Source organism: Rousettus aegyptiacus, unplaced genomic scaffold (genome assembly GCF_014176215.1).
Source record: "Rousettus aegyptiacus isolate mRouAeg1 unplaced genomic scaffold, mRouAeg1.p scaffold_m13_p_11, whole genome shotgun sequence".
Classification (NCBI taxonomy): Eukaryota; Metazoa; Chordata; class Mammalia; order Chiroptera; family Pteropodidae; genus Rousettus; species Rousettus aegyptiacus.
The window spans coordinates 46,757,260-46,775,711 of NW_023416286.1; the positions used below are offsets into that span (position 1 = coordinate 46,757,260).

The 18,452-nt window shown below is 37.0% G+C and overlaps 1 protein-coding gene across 1 annotated transcript; it reads right to left on the reverse strand.

Moving 5' to 3' along the window:
• Positions 1–12,776: 12,776 nt before the first annotated feature.
• On the reverse strand, positions 12,777–18,135 carry LOC107503880 (arylamine N-acetyltransferase 1). The gene is made up of 2 exons (XM_016132699.2): positions 18,093–18,135; positions 12,777–13,879 (listed from the first exon to the last, which is right to left on the reverse strand). The coding sequence occupies exon 2, from the start codon at positions 13,872–13,874 to the stop codon at positions 13,005–13,007; it is 870 nt and encodes a 289-aa protein (XP_015988185.2). The 5' UTR covers positions 13,875–13,879; positions 18,093–18,135; the 3' UTR covers positions 12,777–13,004.
• Between the last annotated feature and the right edge of the window lie 317 nt (positions 18,136–18,452).

The following is an 18,452-nucleotide window of genomic DNA, read 5'->3' on the forward strand; positions in this document are numbered from 1 at the left end:
CAGATAGACAGACAGACGAGAGAGAGAGAGAGACAGAGAGAGGGAGACAGAGAGACAGAGAGACAGAGAGAGACAGAGAGAGACAGAGAAAGAGAATTTCTGTCAAGGTCACTTGTTACTCTGCACTAATTGTTATGATCAGGGAGATGTGATGCTCTGGTTGGTGTACATGGACAAATAAAGTAGATGTGGAAAGTTTGGATGCAACTATCAGAAGAAGAATGAATGGATGCTGTTTGAGCTAGTTACCAGTTTGTTGTTTTCTAGCTCTAATCTACCATTCTTTTCCCTTCTTTGTGTTTCTGGAGCTGAACCCTATAAACATTTCTCCTTATCCACCTGGTGCAAATGTTTAGCTTTGTCTATAGAGGGCACTGGAGGCACATTGTAGGAGGAAGGCGTTTCCTTCTAACCTTTTTTGGCACAGCTGTTGATTCTCAGTAAGCGTAGTGGCACTCATTCACTACCAGGTTTTGCTTTTCACTCTGACCTATGGTTTCTGGCTCACCGGCCTTAACTTGCCATCTGTGAAACAACTCTGGCCCAGTACATCCCAGTGAATGTCTCCACTGTCCAATGAACCACAATCGCCTTCTCCAAAGATATCTGAAAATGATCCTTGGGGAAAGAGACTCCCTTTCATGTTTGTTTCTTCTCGGGGTACTCTTCCCCAGTCCCAAACCCAAGAGGTAGAAACTTTAATTATTTCCCACCTTACAGATGAGAAAACTAAGGCAAGGATAGTGAGAAAGAGAAAACAGCCCCTGACAGCCAGGACCTGCCACTCACAGCTAGTATTCTCTCTCTCGTTGAACATAAACAATTTCACAAGACACCAACATCACACAAGGCCATTCTGTGATCATCATGGGTCAAGACAAAGACAAGACCCCTCTGTCATCCATTCTGAGCCCAGGCAAAACAAGAACATCGTCCACACCTCTCAAATTGACCAAAGATCCCTCTCCCAGCCAACCTGAGTGCTGGCAGCTGCTTCACCAATTACAGCTGTACCCTCACTTAATCTAGTCCCTCCCACCCCGCCCATACCCAATTATATAATCACCACAAACTCTGAGAGCATCTAAACAGAGGAAAATCCACTTCCTTCAATCCTCCCCCAAATCGCCTAACAGGAGCCCAAATCCTCATGTCTGTTCGAACATTCTCTTACTTAACTGCAGGATGTGCGTGGTTTCCCTTGCTGTGAGTAATAAGCCCAGCTTGTCCACCCACAGGTGCGTGCCTGGGAGTCCTGACTCCAGAACACTGCCAATAGCCTGAGTTACTTGTCCGAGGTCACAGTCTATTAAGTCACAGAGGGGTAAGGCAGGCCGTGACTCCAGCAGTCTTTAGAGTTCTCTTTTATCCCTTCTTAGTAGTTAATCCACACACACACACACACACACACACACACACACGCCCCGCCCTGTTGCGAGTTAATCATGCTTTATGTTAAAATTTCCTGTTCAAATTATTGGTGTGGTTTCTGAGGTCTAACTAAACCCTGAGTAAAAAAGATGTTAAAAGAATCTTCTTTCAAGAGTTTGTAGAAACACACTACTTATAGAGAAGCAAAGATGAGAATTATATTCAACCTCGCAGAAACCATGTAAGCTAGAAGGCATCAAAGTATTTGAATGATTGAAAGAAAACTACCAACATAAAATTCTGTGTGTTGTGGAATTATCCTTCAAAGGTGAAGGAGAAATTAAGACTATTTTAGATAAACAAAAATTAAGGTCGTTTTTGGCTGGTTAACTTGCCTTGTAAGAAATGTTAAAAAGATTTTAAAGAAATGTTAAAATCTGAATTTCTGACCAAAATCATGTTTCAAAGAAGAGACATGGAAAATGATATAGCTCAGAAATTCAGATTTACATAAAGAAAGAACATCAGAGAAGGAATAAATGAAAGTAAAATAAAAACTTTTATATTTTTTTTACTCTTAATTGATATAACAGATAACAACAGTTCAAAATAATAATAGCAATAATATATTAAATAAAGTATGCTTTCATATATATGCACATATGTATGTTTATATGTATTTATGTATTAGTAAAATAAATGGGAACAATTATACAAGGGTTAGAAGGAAGGAATTAGAAATATTTTGTTAATTAATATTTGTATTGCACATAAAGTGATATAGTGTAATTTGAAAGTAGACTTGGATTAGTTGTAAAAGTATATTGCAAACTCTAGGGAAACCACTAAACATAAAGTGAAATAAAAAGCATAGTTTATATATTAAAAAGAAAGGAGAGAGCATGAAATTATAAAATGCTCAATTAAAACCATAAAAATCAGAGAAAGAGTAGAATACGAAAATAGAAACAAAGAACAAGTACAATAAATAGAAAACAATAACCAATACAGTAGATATTAATCCTTCTATGTAAATAATAATTTTAAATGTTTAAATCCTTCTATGTCAATAATCATTTTAAATATTAATGTTCTAAATACACTAATTAAAAGACAGAGATTGTCAGTGTATCAAAAAGAAGACCCAAGTACATGTTGTCTATAAGAAACCCACTTGAAATATAAAGACATACATAGATTAAAAGTAAATGGATGAAGAAAGAGATATCAGGCTAACACTAATCAAAAAGAAGCGTTTATGTTAATTAGACACAGCAATCTTCACAGAAAGAAAAGTATTAGGGACAAAAAGTGGCACTACATAATGATAAAGGAGTCAATTCACCAAAAATACATAGTAATCCTTAACATCTATGCACCAACAGAGCATCAAAATATAGGAAGCAAAAGCTGATAGAACTGCATGGTGAAATAGATAAATCCACCATACAGTCGAAGACTTCAATACCCCTCTATCAGAAATGGACAGATCCAGCAGATAGAAAATCAGAAAGGACATAGTTGAACGCAACAACACCATTAATCTGAATATAATGAACGTCTAGAGGCTGATTCATCCAACAACAGCAGAATACACATTCTTCTCATGCTTACATAAAACTTTCACCAAGATGGACCATTTTCTGGGCCATCAGACACATGTTAACAAGTTGAAAACAGTAGAAATCGTGCAACATCTGCTCTCAGACAACAATGAAATTAAACTAGAAATCAACAACAGAAAGATAGCTGGAATCCCCTAAATGTATGAAGATTAGATAACACATTTCTAAATAATACATGGGCCAAGGTAATATTTCAAGAAAAATAAAAAAATTTTGAACTAAAATAAAATTATAACTTTTCAAAATTTATAGGATATATATATAGCCAAGCAGTGCTTAGAGGAAAATTATAGAAGTGAATGCATATATTATAAAAAAAGAAGGATCTAAAATCAATAATCTATATAATCTTTCATCTTAGGAAACTAGGGAAAAAAGAATAAATTAAATCCAAAGTAAGCAGAAAAAAAAAGAGAAATAATTAAATTAGAGCGTAAAGCAATGAAATTAAAAATAGGAAACCAAGAGAGAAAATCAATGAAACCAAAAGATGGTTACTTGAAAAGATCAGTGAAATCAACAAGCCTCTAGCCAAGCTAAATAAGAAAAAAGGAGTAAAGACCCAAATTCCTAAAACCAGAAATGAAAGAGGGGACATCACTACAGATCCCACACTCTATGTCCTTATATATCTTATTGGAAGTAATTTAGTCAGATGACTCTATAGAGCTGAACAGAGGCTGGGAAATAAAATTTCTAAGAGTATGAGAACATAAAAGAATGGATATTGGGGAATAGTAGTCTCTGTCACCAGGACTTGGTCTATATAACTATATATCCTAAGTGCTCTAGAAGTTTGGAGGAAAAGAGAGATCAGTGTGACCTGAAATAGCAAGAAAGACTACATGAAGAGCTCTTTCTTAAATAAGGTTAACAAGATAGGTAGGGTTAAAATAAATTTTAAAAATATTGTTTGCTTATGCCGTACCGCTATTCTCTAGAATTTTCAAAACTGGTCATTTTCTTGACATATTTAGGGAATGATATACATTTCAAAAACAAGCACCCAGGTAGGGAAGTAGCAATAGTAGAAGGTGAGGTGTGGGAAGTGGGCTTTTGATAAATAGTGTAGAGCTTTAAATGGCAGTCACAAAGTCTTAGAGAGACGGTACAGAGTCATGAAAAGAGGATCAATCAACTTTGCTGTTGAACTAACATGGGTTTAAATCCCAGTATTGCTATCTAGTGCAAGTTTATCTTTCTCTGAGACCTAATTTGATCTTCTAACACCTCTTTTGTAGTCTTATTGTGAATTTTAAATGAGATAATTTATTTAAGGCATTAAGCCTGGTTCATAATATTCTGCAGGCAACAAACCAAACCAAACAAACAAAAATCAGTTAAATGTCCACATATAAAAAAAATGAACTTAGAGTCTTACCTTACACTATATACAAAAACTTAATTCAAAATGGATCAAAGACCTAATTCAACACAAGATTAGAAAAAAAGTGACTGCTCTCTTTAATTTCTCAATACAACCCAAAGGTTCTTCCTTTTTAGTCAGAATTAAATTAAAAGCAGCATTTCCTCTGATTATTTCTTTTGCTCTTTAAAACAAAGTTGGTAGCTGAAAACATGCAGTGTTTGTGGAATTGATTTTTACACTGGATCAAAACAAATCTAAAATATTGCCTATAAAATATTAGCTAAATTGAAACGTGTTTAAGCTTCCTGGAGCATGTACAACCCTTCCTGTTGCCTAAGAATCTCTAATTATAGTTCTCCTAAGTACTGGCTGTTGGCGCTAAGACTCCCTATATTTGTGTTATGAAAAAGAATGCCAGTCATTTGGGGAACAATGGAGTTTCTAATCTCATGGAAAAAGCATTAACAACTGACATCTGTAACTTAAAAGTTAGAAGCTTTTTATTTTATTTTTTTTTATCCAGAAATCAAAGCACATTGAAGTTTTTCTTTTGAATAAGGTTGATCAAACAGCCTTTATTTTCATTTTGTTGTGTAATAAGCTTTATTTCTTTATTATGTGCCCCACCAGTTATTCTAGGGTCTTAGCAAACAAATCTTGTTGGAGAAGGGCTAGGTATCAGCTATGTGAAGGATGTTTCCTGCAGTTTTTTCCTCCCTATGTCTCCTAAATCCTGGTTTAGCGGCTATTTCCATCTTATCTTTTGTGACTTAGTCAAAATTCTCCAGCTTAGAGGACAGGAAATAGCCTTTAGATCTCTATTACTTAATGCCCACTCAGCCCAGTAGGAAGAAGTAGTATTGAGATTCTCATTGTTTCCACAATGAGGATAAATCTATATAGATCTAGAAATTAATTTTAAAAAAAAAATAATGAACAGATTTTTCTAATTCAGAATAGGTCAAAATTTGAAAGTTTAAAAAGTTTTTTCACTACTCTTTTCAGTAACAGAAAATCTAGAGTCATTAATGACTATCACATCACTTACCTGAAATGAATGTTTTGTTCACACCCTCAAGTCCCTCCTTGTAGTTTTTCATTTGAAGGTGATCAAATCACTATCATCAAGAGGATGTGGAAAAGATGTGTGTAATGACCATCTGACTGGGAATTTGTTAGTAGGGTTTTCTACACTAGGCAAGCAGTTGGACTCAGACTTTTGAGGTCTCTTCTAGTATTGGGTCATTGAAAGCCATATGTTGAAACCGGATTATAAAAGTATTTTACCAAGACTAGAGATTCTTCCTCAGATGAGAAAGAATATGGAGATGTGGTCGCAGATGGCAATTTGATCTCAAATGGCCTCAGACTGGGGAAAGAATATGTGAGCATTGCATGATGGCAGCCCCGAGGACCCTAGAGAGCAGCCCACAGTCCCCAGCTCTCAGAAAACCTATGGAAGATTTGTCACGCTCACCCAGCAAGCTGGCAGGACTGCAGAGCCCAAGGTTCAGGGAGTTGTATAGGTGTGAAGGACAAGATTTGCTATGGTTTCCACAGTGACCAGAGAGTATAATTGTAACTAGGTCTTCTTCAAATGTCCAAATATCTATTCTTTCAACAACTACACATCAGTCGGTTTGCCTGGCTATTCAAAACAGATTGTTAGAATTGTTACCCAGGGCCCACACTCCTGGTTTATGGGTTTTAGGATTAAGCCAGGGAAAACTGATGGTCTTATCTGCCTGTTTTACTGACACGGTCGTCTCGATTATGTATTTCTTTTGTTTTCAAGTTTTCTCCCTTCTTTGCTCCCTCTCTTCATTGTACTTTGCCCTCTCCTTTCTTCTTCTTATTCTAGAAAACAGAGGGATCTTTCAAATGAGGACATGGATGGGCAAATATAATCATTAAAGAAGAAAGATTTAGGGGGAGGCAGAGATTTAGTACTCGCTTTTATAATTTCATGCACCTCAGAAGCGGCACCAGGATGAAACTGTTGTAAAGTGAAACAGCATGCACTGTCCATTCGCTTGACTGACTATGTTTAGTTTTCTCATCAAGAAGCATTGAATGAGTACATTTGTAGGGGATATTGAGACGAGTTCATCTGAAAACATCTTGAGAGCAAGAGAGAGCTGCAGTGACTCCTGACTTTGGCACCTTTTGATAGATAACAGAATAATAATGATTGTTACATGAGCTTGGGAGATGTGCTTCACAAATAAAACTCATTTCATAGGGTCGTTGTGAGGATTACATGAGTGTGATGGTTAGCTATGGGTAACTAGTTCACAGGGTGCTCCCATATTTGTTTAAACATTATTCTGGCTATTTCTGTAAGGTCATTTTAGATGAGATTAAGATTTAAATTGATGATCTTTGCAAAACATTGCTTGCTCTCCTCAATGTGGCTAGGTCTCATCCAGTCAGTTTAAGGCCTGAATAGAAAAATAAAAAATAAAAAGAACAACCTCCTTCTAAACAGAAAGAAATTCTCCAGCAGACGGCCGATTGCCTTTGGACTTCATCTGCAAAATTGGCTCTTCCTAGTTTATAGCCAATTCCTGAGTCTCCAGCCTACCAGCCCATGCTACAGATTTTGGATTCGCTGGCCTCCATAATCCTAAACTGAGCTAATTCTTGATTTTCTTTCTCTCTCTCTCTCTCTCTCTCTCTCTCTCTCTCTCTCTCTCTCTCTCTCTCCCACACACACACACACACACACACGCACACACACACACCCACACACACACACACACCCTACTGATTCTATTTCCCTGGAGAACTCTGACTAATACAATAAGGTAATACTATTATTCTTAATTCACAGATAAGGAAACCTGAGCCTCAATAAAATTCAAATCCAGATTTGTCTGACTTCAGAGCCTAGACACTTGTTTACTTTCCTTTTTTGCCTCATGAGAAAGTGAAGCATACGAGAAATGATAGCTCTAGAATTAAAAAGCCAGTAAATCCAGACTTTGAGTTCTGGCTTCCAGGCCCGACTTGGATTCCATGACACAATCTTTATCACATCTTGCTGCTGTGTTCCTTTGTATTCTTGCTTTTTGTTAGGAGACCATAGGAAGTGCTGGTTTGGTAAGGAAGTTGCCAGTACAGAGTATCAGAGACAGCCTAATTCCTCCCCTGACTGATAAGGACCCTGTTTCATGAGGGACTTTATTACCTGGGAGGTAGCCCCCTCTGTCCTTGTTGACTGTATAAACAAACACATTGGAAATTGCTCTCAGGCATTTCAGCAAAGTTGTGTAACCTCAGTCAAACAGTATATTTGGTTTTCAAATCAAGGCATCTGTAAGAAACCAATTTGTCAGACTAATAAATTCAATTCTGAGTCACAAAACCCAGCAATAGGATTGAGGCTTTGAATTCTTACTTTTAAATGTTTCATCTCCGGTCCCGAAAGGGAAAGCCCTTTCCTCCCCCTCAGGGGTAAGATTGTCTCATTCTGCTGATTCATATTCATCTTTTAAGACACAAGGTTTGTTCATAGTTCTTTCTTTTTTGAAGGTGGGCGTCTTTTTATCTCAGATTTAAACAATAATTACTTATCCCCAGTGTTTGACTGTTTCTAAAAATATATTTAATTTCATAAAACAAGTTACCGGAGCATGCAGACTTGCACAATTTCCATTTTAATAGTACCATCTCTACCTGAAGTTTAAACTGAGATGAATACATGCCAATACCTGGAACATGCTGAGTTTCCAGCACTGCTTCTTTGTGGGAAAGCTCCCTCTTGGACCAAAATGCTTTTTTGTTTTTCATTCAGGCCCATTTTCGGAATATGAAGGCAAAAAACGTAAAACTTGAAAATCTCCTTCTTGTCCATTCCTTTAGCTTTGTTATAAAAATGAATGAGCAGGATCAAAAATTGGCTAAGTAAACGGCAAGAAATTCATTTCAAGTAAAGATTTATGAAGCCTATGATCTCAAGAAAGGAGCTGAGGGCCATCAATTCAGGCTCTGTGGCTTTTTTTCCTGTCTAAGCTTCTTTAACTAAAATTCTGATGAACTTTATGTCTTAACCCAGATCACATGAGATATATAATCACATTAACATAATAACTTGAATTGTGATGTATCCTTCTTAAAAAAAAATTAAATCACCATCCCCTGCCTCCCAACTACAGAATGAGGATTAACTCTTAGTAATGTCAATCATGCCATGTCAATATTCTATGATCTCACCCTAAAACGAAGTGGAATAAGAATAGGCTGGGAGAGGGGAAACCAGAATTTAAATGGGAAGTCTGGCGCTTGTCTAACCTTCTTGGACCTCAGTATCCTCGAGATCAGGGAATAATCTCTCATGAAAATGTCTGGTACTAAAAAAATACTGAGCGTCAAAAATTGAATTAAAAATAGTTGTCTACAAATTATTTTGACCTATGCACCAATATCAGGGGCAAATAGGATAAAATATGTTGGGAAACTGCTGAGTATCAGGGTAGCTGGAATGGTTATTAAAGGATGGTATATTCTGCTTGCCTCCTGATGTGTAGGGACGTCATTGTCTTTGATTTGAATCACAGCCTATTATCTTGCCATTCACCTTGCTCTTAGGAGTTTCTGAGGGTGTTTTGAAATTTAAACAATATTGGTTTATTTCTAATGTGTTCCTTTCTTTCTTTCCTTTCTTTTTTTTATTTTTTTTTTAATTTTTTTTAGTTCTAGAATAATTTCTTTCTTAAGAAAAAATGTCAAGGATATAAGGGGTAAAATTTTGATTGGTGAATGATTTAAGTGATGTAATACATATAAGACGTGTGATTATATAAAAAAAACTCTGGAGATCCCTGTCACCTTCTCTAGCCTTTATTCAAAGCAAGGGATACAAAGGTCTTATACAATCAAATGAATCACCCAGGGTGAATCACATGTGTGAAATTATTTTCCTGTATTGGAAAAAGAGAATGTCATAAGCATGAGACGAAAAAAAAGAAAAAAGAAAAAAAAGTTGAAACAATGCCAGGATGTGGAAATTAGATAAAAGAGAGATAAAATATTCTAATTTGTGTTATGCCATAAAATCCTTTCTCTTGATTAGAGGTTAGTCTGACCCAGAGATTTAATCCTATTATTGATGGTGGAATTCTAGTTATGGACACGTTATCTTACTATCACGTATGATGGTGATGATTTACTGAAACAAATATTGATTTCCCATCATCACATTAAGTTTGCTCAGCTCTGTGACTGTGGAATTTGCCCTCACTTTAGGCCAACTGTTTGAAAATATTATTATCATCACTGCATACAGGCATTTCAGTCAATGATGGCACGCATATACCATAAGATTATGGTGGTCCCATAAGATTATAATGGAGCCGAAAAATTCCTAACACCTAGTGACATCCTAATGTTGTAGGTCAATTGCTCCCATGTTTGTGGTGATATACTTTAGTAAGAATTGGTTTATGTATAAACCCTTCACAGGTTATTCATTACCAGATGTTGCAAACTGACCTAATCTAGCCTAACATCTATCTACCTACCAATCATCTAATGTATCTATCATCTACACACATATTTTTTTGAAAATTTAAAAAGAGTTTATATAGACATATAAATGATTACTTATTTTTAAGTGTAAAATTCAAGTTTTAGAAAATTATTTACAGAGTTGTGCAATCATTACCACAATCCAGTTTCCACGTGCCCAAGAGATACTCCCCACTGCCAGCCACATGTAATCACTAATGTACTTTGGATCTCCAGAGACTTAGCTTTCCTAGACATTCATGTAAATGAAATCATTCTTGTGGTTTTATATCTGAAACATACTGCTATGAACCAATATGTAAGTTTTTGTGTGGATATATGTTTTCATTTCTCTTTGAAAGATGCCTAGGAGTAAAACCACTAGGTTATATGGTAAATTTATATTTAACTTTTAAAGAAATCTCCAACCAGTTTTCCAAAGCAGCTGCATCATTTTACAATCCCACCAGCAGTATATGAGGGTTCGGTTTCTCCACATCCTCACTAACACTTGTTATTATGCCTTTTTGGTTATACCTATTCTTTTAGGTGTGAAGTAGTAGCCTTTTGGTAAATATAGGTAGCCCCCCATGAGTAGAAAGACAGAAGCTGTCCTCTCCCTGAACTGGTGGTATGTGACAGTGAAAACAAGTCTTAAATCAAATTCTGTCAAATTTTAAAATATTTATTATCAAGCACAAAAATAGTCATGCAACTTGTTATAAATTTAAGGAATCTCCAACAATCACCTTGAATGAGAGGTTCGTTTTTAGGAGAAAGGAACAAAATTCTCATGGCAGGACCAGGCAGAACCCACCCTATGGTGACAGGGGACATAGGCCACACAGGGCTCTAGGCCTCCAGTATTCATCTGAAGATGTTAGACTACTGGGCCTGCAGATGTCCATAACTTGTCCATGAAAGAGTGGTGGTAGCTAATGTACAATATTTCTTCTTAACAATATACCTGAACACCACACATTTTACCAATGATAAGATATTTTTAACACCCATTGTGCTAATCAGCAAACACTCTTGTATAGACTTTGATGATGATATGTAAACCATTTGTAAAGCTACCTCAGACAACTTGATTATTACCAACAAGGGAACTTCAAATGCTAACTAATCATTCTTAACGATCAATCGGCTGGTAAATGTTTAATGGGCTCTTTAATTTAAAAAAAAAATCAAATTTAAAACAGATTAAAGTTTAACCACTGGTATTCAAGATAATACATGGTCCATTTGCTGACTTTCTTTCCAGTTTTCTCTTTCATTGTAATTTAATGCACTACAACAGCAAAGCAGCCATTTCCTGAGTCCTCCATATGCTTTATTATCTGCATGTCCACATGCGGTGTTCTTTCTCGAGCCTCAGCACATTTACTGTGTGTTCACTTAACAAAAATGTATTCATTTTTGTATTTATCAAGCAGAATGCTAGATACATGGTTAGCACCCAATAAATGATGATCAACTGAATGCATTCATCAATTAGTTAGAGCTCAAGTGAGGCAAGCAAATACGTAACACATCATGATAGATTATAAAATGGCCGTGCATACTAGCTACAGTTGGAACACCAAGAAAAGAGCCATTATTTCTGCCTGGGAGACCAGAAAATGATTCCATTAAAAAAGGGGAGCATTTTAACAAGAATGGAAAAATGAATAGGAATTTTTTTTATGGTTCTCTAGGCCTCGGTTTCCTTTCTTAGGTTACGAAAAGCACAAATTAGGATCCGAAAAAGAGAGCAATCTGGGACGACTAGAGAGGCTAGGGGTGCCATCTAAGGAAGTGATGGAAGAGCGCTTTATTTCCCATACAAGGGCCTCTGAAAGCTAGTCAACAGGAAACACTAGGAGAACCACAGTTCTTCCCTACTTGTCATTGTTTCACAACTGCAATGAGCCAGGAGCCTGCCTGCCACTCCCTGCATGAAAGCATGACCTGGAGGTACGATTTAATTTTTTAAATAGAACTATCCTGACATACAACATTGTGTAAATGTAAGGTGTACCCATATGAATTTGATACATTTATATATTGTAATGTGATTGCCATTGTATCAATAGTTATTATGTCTTTCATGTCACATAAATATCACTTGTGTTAGTGGTTAGAATCATTAGGTTCTAGTCTCTTAGCAAGTTTGATAATTATAATATAATATTATTGTACTGTACTTAGGTCTCTAGGACTTATTTACTAAATTTACACCCTTAAACAACGTCGGACCTATCCTCCCAGCCCCTACACCCTGGTAACCACCATTTTATTCACTGTTTTATGACTGGTTTCGTATCCTATGATATGATCTACCCTGGAGAATAATCTATTTGAACTTGTGAAGAATGCATACTCTGCTATGTTGGACGAAATGTTCTTTTAACTTCCCCTATACTTTGTCATAAGAGAATGAGTATAAACTTCAAAGTACATAGTCTGAGTTAAAATCCTCACTGAGTGAATTACATGATAAATATGTAGCTCTGATTCCTCAGAGGTAAAATCTGGATAATACTTAAATAATTAAGTGCCAGACCTAGAGTAAACTCTCAACATATTTTTGTTGTATGGATGAATGAATAATGTCAGTAATGTTTTTGATACTGAGTCAGCATCTTGGCTTATTTCCCTAGCTTGAAATCCTGGTCCTGAATCTGCCTGCTTCTTTCTTGATTAAATATTAATAGGATTCAGCCATTTAAAAAATTAAATCCTACCATATGCAATGACATCGATAGACCTAGAGAGTATTATGCTGAGCAAAATAAGTCAGAGAAAGACAAATACCATATGATTTCACTTGTATATAGAATCTAAGGAACAAAAAAAACAAACTAATCAAAATAAGATTCACAAATATAGTGGACACTACGGTGTCAGACAGAGGGGAGGGGTGTTGGGGGCTGACATTTTAAAGAATAAAATGACTCGATGTCTAGGATTTTTTTAATATCATGTGGGATCACTGAGGAAATATGAGAGTTAGGCTACCAGTTGATAGTAAACTGGATAATAAATGAATAGAGGTTTACTATTTTATTCTCTTTACATATGTTCAAACTATTTATAATAAAGAGTTTCAGTACCTGAACTGATACTGATCATTTTTACTCCTTACTCTAAATGGTTAAATATTTACCACCATGTTTGGGCACAAGCTTTCCCTCTAAGGAGATACCAAATATATTTTTCAGCTCTTTTTCTATTTCTTCCTCATTCAGCATCTTAAACTCCACCAAATCCATATCGTCTTTATACTTGTATTTTATATAGATGAGGGTGAAGCCCACTAAACAGTGAACTCCATCTGGGGTCTGCAAGGAACAAAGTGAATTGCTTCTAAACACAGATTCTTCAGACGTCTGAAAGAATTCATTACAACGATTAAAGTCTTCAATTGTTAGAGGTTTAAGAGTGAAGCGGTAGAGTTTTCGGTATTTATTCTTTGCCACGAGGTCAGAATGAAGAAATTCTTGGTTTGCAATGTATTGTTCTCTTCTGATTTGGTCCAGGTACCAATATTCTCCCTCTTCTGTCAAGCGGAAGATAGAAGGCACCTGAGGGTGATCCTTACCAGAAATCAACTCCAGAGGTTCCCACATCTGGTGGGAGCCTCCAAACCCAGCATCAGCTATGTAGCTCTTGCCATCGATAGCCACCATCACCAGAAGGTGAAGCATATTGCTGTATTTTTGGGCTGGAGGGTTGTAAATGTGGCTTCCCAGGATTGCCGTCTCAAAACCAATCGTGGTCAGAGCCCAGTACAGAAGATGATTGACCTGGAGACACCACCCACCCTGCTTCTTCCTCACAAGTTGATCAAAAGAGACCTCCAAGCCCAGTTCTATGTGTTTCCCACAATGGATGGCAAGGTTCTCGAAAGGAATGGTCCGGATCTGGTGCTGCAAAATGTCAGTTAATGTTTCCAAGTCCAGTTTGTTCCTAAAGTTCTTGTAACCAATTCTTTCAAAATATGCTTCGATGTCCATGATCCCTGAGGCAAGGAAAACCAGAAACTAAGAGTGTTACTTTTGAAATCAAATTTTCTCGATTAGCCATATTATAACTAATGTACTTTAAATATGTAAATACAAACCAAGTTATAAATATCATAAGTCTTGGGCTTAGTACTTTTGTTGTATTAATTATTTTCATATGCTTAAGTTGTCTTAGTAGTCTCAGTAACTCTGTAAGAAAAGTATTATCACTTGTTACCAGTTTCAAGCATGAGAAGCTGGGAATCTAGATTAAGTGATGAGTGAAATGGGAAACGTGGTTTTCTCAGTGATGAATAAAAAGAGGTTCAAACGGATATAGTTAAAATAATGTTCACAAATCGTTCCAACATAAACAGGAGAATAGAGCACATTGTACCCTTGGTTCCTGACCCACTCAATTACTCCTTTAGCTGAATCTAGTCAAAGTTCCACAGGTAAAGATTTCTATTCATTCTCACAATGACTTATTGATTCATCAATCAAAAGCTTTTGAAAACCCGCTATGTATTTGCTACTGATCTAGTACTTACTTGCCCTTGGAAATCACATTGGTGGGGGCTGAAATGACACAAATAGTGAATCAAATCAATAACTAAAACATGTAATTTCTTAGATTGTGATAAGTGGTCTGGGGGACAATAAAGCAAAGAAAGAAGAGAAAATGTGCACACAGAGAAATTTAATTTCAGATAAGATGGACTTTAAGAAAGCTTCACTATGACCTTAAGGAAGTGAGAGAATTAGGCATGTCCAGACATGTGGGCAAGATCATTTAGGCAACAGGAATAGAAAGTTAAAGAGCCTTAGAGTGGAACCTGTCTAAGAAGCCCAGATGATTGGAGCTGAGAGAATGGGAGGGTGCTTGGATTGAGATAACAGTGGCCTTAACACCAGTAACACCAGTTCTGTTGGCTTTTACTCTGAGATGAGAAATCATTGTGAGAAGGTTGCAGTTTGGGTAAAGTATACAATAATCAAATTGGAATTTCTAGTTATCGTATTGGAAAATAAGCTGTACTCCTCAATCTTTCTGAGCTGAAGGAATAGGCATGTTACCCACGCAGGACCAATTCAAAGCACATATGTGCCAGGCCCAATGCTTTGCTCACGGATGATATGTGAACCAAGTCAGGTCAGTGAGACTCTGTGAGGGACTTTTGCTGAAACCTAAGCAGATACTTTCTACTGCAGGGCTAGAAGATGGTAGGATATTTCCTTAAAGGTACTGGAAAAAGTTGCTGAAGAATAATATCAACAAAGAATTTATTGAGTTGAGGAATGAAAAGCAAGAAAAAGGAAGACCAAAAAAAAAAAAAAAAACCACCTGAATCAAAGTCTAAAGTTATTTCCTTACTTTCTAGTCAGGTAAGCAAAAAAAAAAAAAAAAAAAGTCTTATATTGTTAAATCCCATCTTGAAAAGGTTTCTGTCCTCTGCTATTAAAGTAGTATCTTAATCCAGACATGACTTGTAACAGTGGTGCATTACCACTGGTAACGTGACATGGTCTGAGCTGACATGGTACAAAGCCCCCCACCCCCAAGTTAATGTGACAAGCTAAGTGCTTCCATTGTCCTTCTTAATGCCATTTCTTTTGGGTTCCCCTTTTTGTCTTTTCTGATTAGCTATTCTTCCCATTCTGCTAGTGTTTCCATTTTCTCTATTCTTGATGTCTACAACATTATTTTCCCCAGATTTATAAAATTCCTTTCATTTCTTCTCTTAACTTGCATTGGTATCCTTTCTCAACATTTGCGCGAGCTCTAAAACTCTAACTCTTGGGCACAGACAGATCAACCACAATTTAACCAGACCATCCCAAACTATCTCCTGCTTCTACAAAGCATTGTTGAGTAACTAAGGAGGGCAGGTGATGTGCAACAAAAGGAATATGCTTTAGATTTGCCTGACATTTTCAAAAAAAGTGTTTTTCACCTGCTACCAGTCTTAATCTCTTTAGACTTGGAATGCAACAGTGGTACTCAGATATCAAGACTGACTCCTCATAATGTAGCATAGCCCACGGTGACCTAGTACAAAGGGCCCTGACCTTAAGTTAATGGTGATAAACTAACCATATCTCTTTTCCCCCCTCATACCATTTCTTTTAGATTCTATTTCTCTTTTTTTTCTGACACAGCTATCATTCCCATTTTGTCAGTGTTTCCATTTTTTCTTGATATATGTAATATTATTTTCCTGAAATTTATTCAATTCATTGCATTTCTCATTTCACCAGCATCTTCCTCAACATGTACACAAGCTCTAAGACTCTACCACCTAGGTGTAGAGAAAACAACTGGTGTTTAGCCAGACCGCCCCACGCCCCACGTCCTCTGCATCCCCTAATCCAGAATCTAGAATGAGTATGTAAGGAAAAGTAGTGAAGGTTGATCAAAAAGGAATCACGTGGTTTACAACCTGGAAATCTGATTCTTGGTTAGACCATTATTCTTTCAACGTGGAAGTTTTTAAATATTTCTTGTTAAATGTTATAGTTTGTTTTCCTCTTTTACTCTTTTTCTTTCTCCGTTTTTTTTTTTTTTTAAGATATAATATTGGGTTAGACTATAGTAACTGCTTGTCCATTCAAAAGAAGTCAGTTCCTGTTATAGCCCTGGATGCAATCAACACATCGTAACCAAATAATCCTTGCCTATTCTGTGAAAAAAAAAAAGAAAAAAAAAAGCCACTGTGATTCAAGGTGAAATGCTGGGAGGCTTTAGAAAGTAGTTGCCAGGGAAATCGGGGAAATAGATGACTGGAGTACTATTTGCTTTATATATTTATTTGTAGCATCTCCTTGCAGAATATACCCTTTCCTTTCAGCTTGATAATAAATATAAGACTCAAGGGAGACAGAGTGGACACACTTAGAGAGTCTACTAAAAACGCTCAGAAATGCACTTAATATCTTCCTAAGTAAATTGGAAGTGGATTGATTTTCAGTTTTAATTCAGAAGACTTAGAAAATGTTTGTCCCGTCCAGAACTTAAAAAATAATAGAAAAGATAGTAAAACATATAATATGAGTTCACTTGAAAACAAAAAGGTAGTTGAGTGGGTCATAAATTATGAAAAATCCCTACAAATCGCAAACAGAAGGACTAGGACTGAAGAGTAACATGAACATCTGAGTTGCACAGGGGAGAGTGTAGAAGGTACGACCACAGGGGAGGGAGCAACACTAATGGAGGCTCTAATCCTGGCGGTTGTGGAAGTCACCAGGAGAGGGCACAGAAGCCAATGTATTGAGACTAGAAGGAGAAGAAAAGGACATGATATGCAGAAGACAGAAAAAAAGACAACCAACTCGAGAAGAAAAATAGACTGAGCAATGGAAAGAAATTCTTCACAGGTCTCTGGAGCAAAAGAATGTTTAAGATGGACTTATAACTAAGACACCCCCCGCCCCCTCTCCAAAAAAGAAAGAGCCAACAAGGTGATGAAATAACACAGCATTATGAGAAGAAGGATTTCAGAACTTAGAAAACTCAGAACACAAACCTGGCGAATCCATAATTACAAACAGAAAGGGGCAACCTAGATACAGCGTAATATCAAATGACATATGTAGAAAAAAAAATGAGACCTGCCACACTAAGCCTCCCTCCAACAGGGTGAAACTTCCCCAGGATTTCCTTCAAACATCGCAGACAACGCACCCCAGCCTCCCTGGCCATTTGAGACTATCAGAGAGATCTGATCACCTAATGCAGAAGAAGCAGGAATGGTTATGAACCTACTGCTGGCAGGATTAACTGGGCCCTTTGGGATATACCCAGTTGTGGACAGAGGAGGTGGACATCCTGCTTTGACTGTCCAGTTCTCTGAAACACCCATTAACACATTAACTATCTTTTATACACTTCTTTAATCCTCACAACGACCCTTTAAGTAAACTCTCTTATTAGCTCCATTTTACTGACAGATAAACTGCCTTTTAGATATGCTAAGTGACCTGCCCAAGTCCACACAGCTAGGATGTGGTGAGGCTGTGACTCCAGGACGGACTGAATCTAGGCTCTATTACCTTCATCATTATGCTGTGTAGTAGTCCTTACAGCATGAGGACTCAAAGTATGTGTCAGCCACACTTTCTGAACTGCTTTGGATAAAAAATTCAAGCATAGTGTAGTGTCTAGTCTCCCGGAATCACATTTGAGGTAAGATTAAGCTCCAATTTCAAAGCATAAAAAAAGTCACTTACTGATTTCCACTAAGGCCCACACCAGGAACCAGGCTGACTTCACTCTTCTCACTTCAACAATCGGTACGGAGATTTCTGGCCATGGCTTTTTAAAGGGCTCCTCCACTGGTGTCTGGTTAGAATCATCCAGAGACCTCTGGGAAATGTAGTTGTGGGACCTTCAGTTGTCCTTGTGCACCTCCTATTCAAATCTATTCATTGCAGAAGAGTGGAAAGCCATATTATCTGACGGGCCTCAGCCACAGCCAGCAAAGGGTGTGACCTTGCATTGGACACAGTTCCTGCTTTAAGGAGCCTGAAGCCAGATATCCTATGTGTAATGAGGACGTAGGAGTGTCAGGGGGCCCAGGAAAAGCAGAT

Coding starts and splice junctions, on each gene's coding strand:
- LOC107503880 (XM_016132699.2), bottom strand. CDS start 13,874: ATGGACATCGAAGCATATTTTGAAAGAATTGGTTACAAGAACTTTAGG.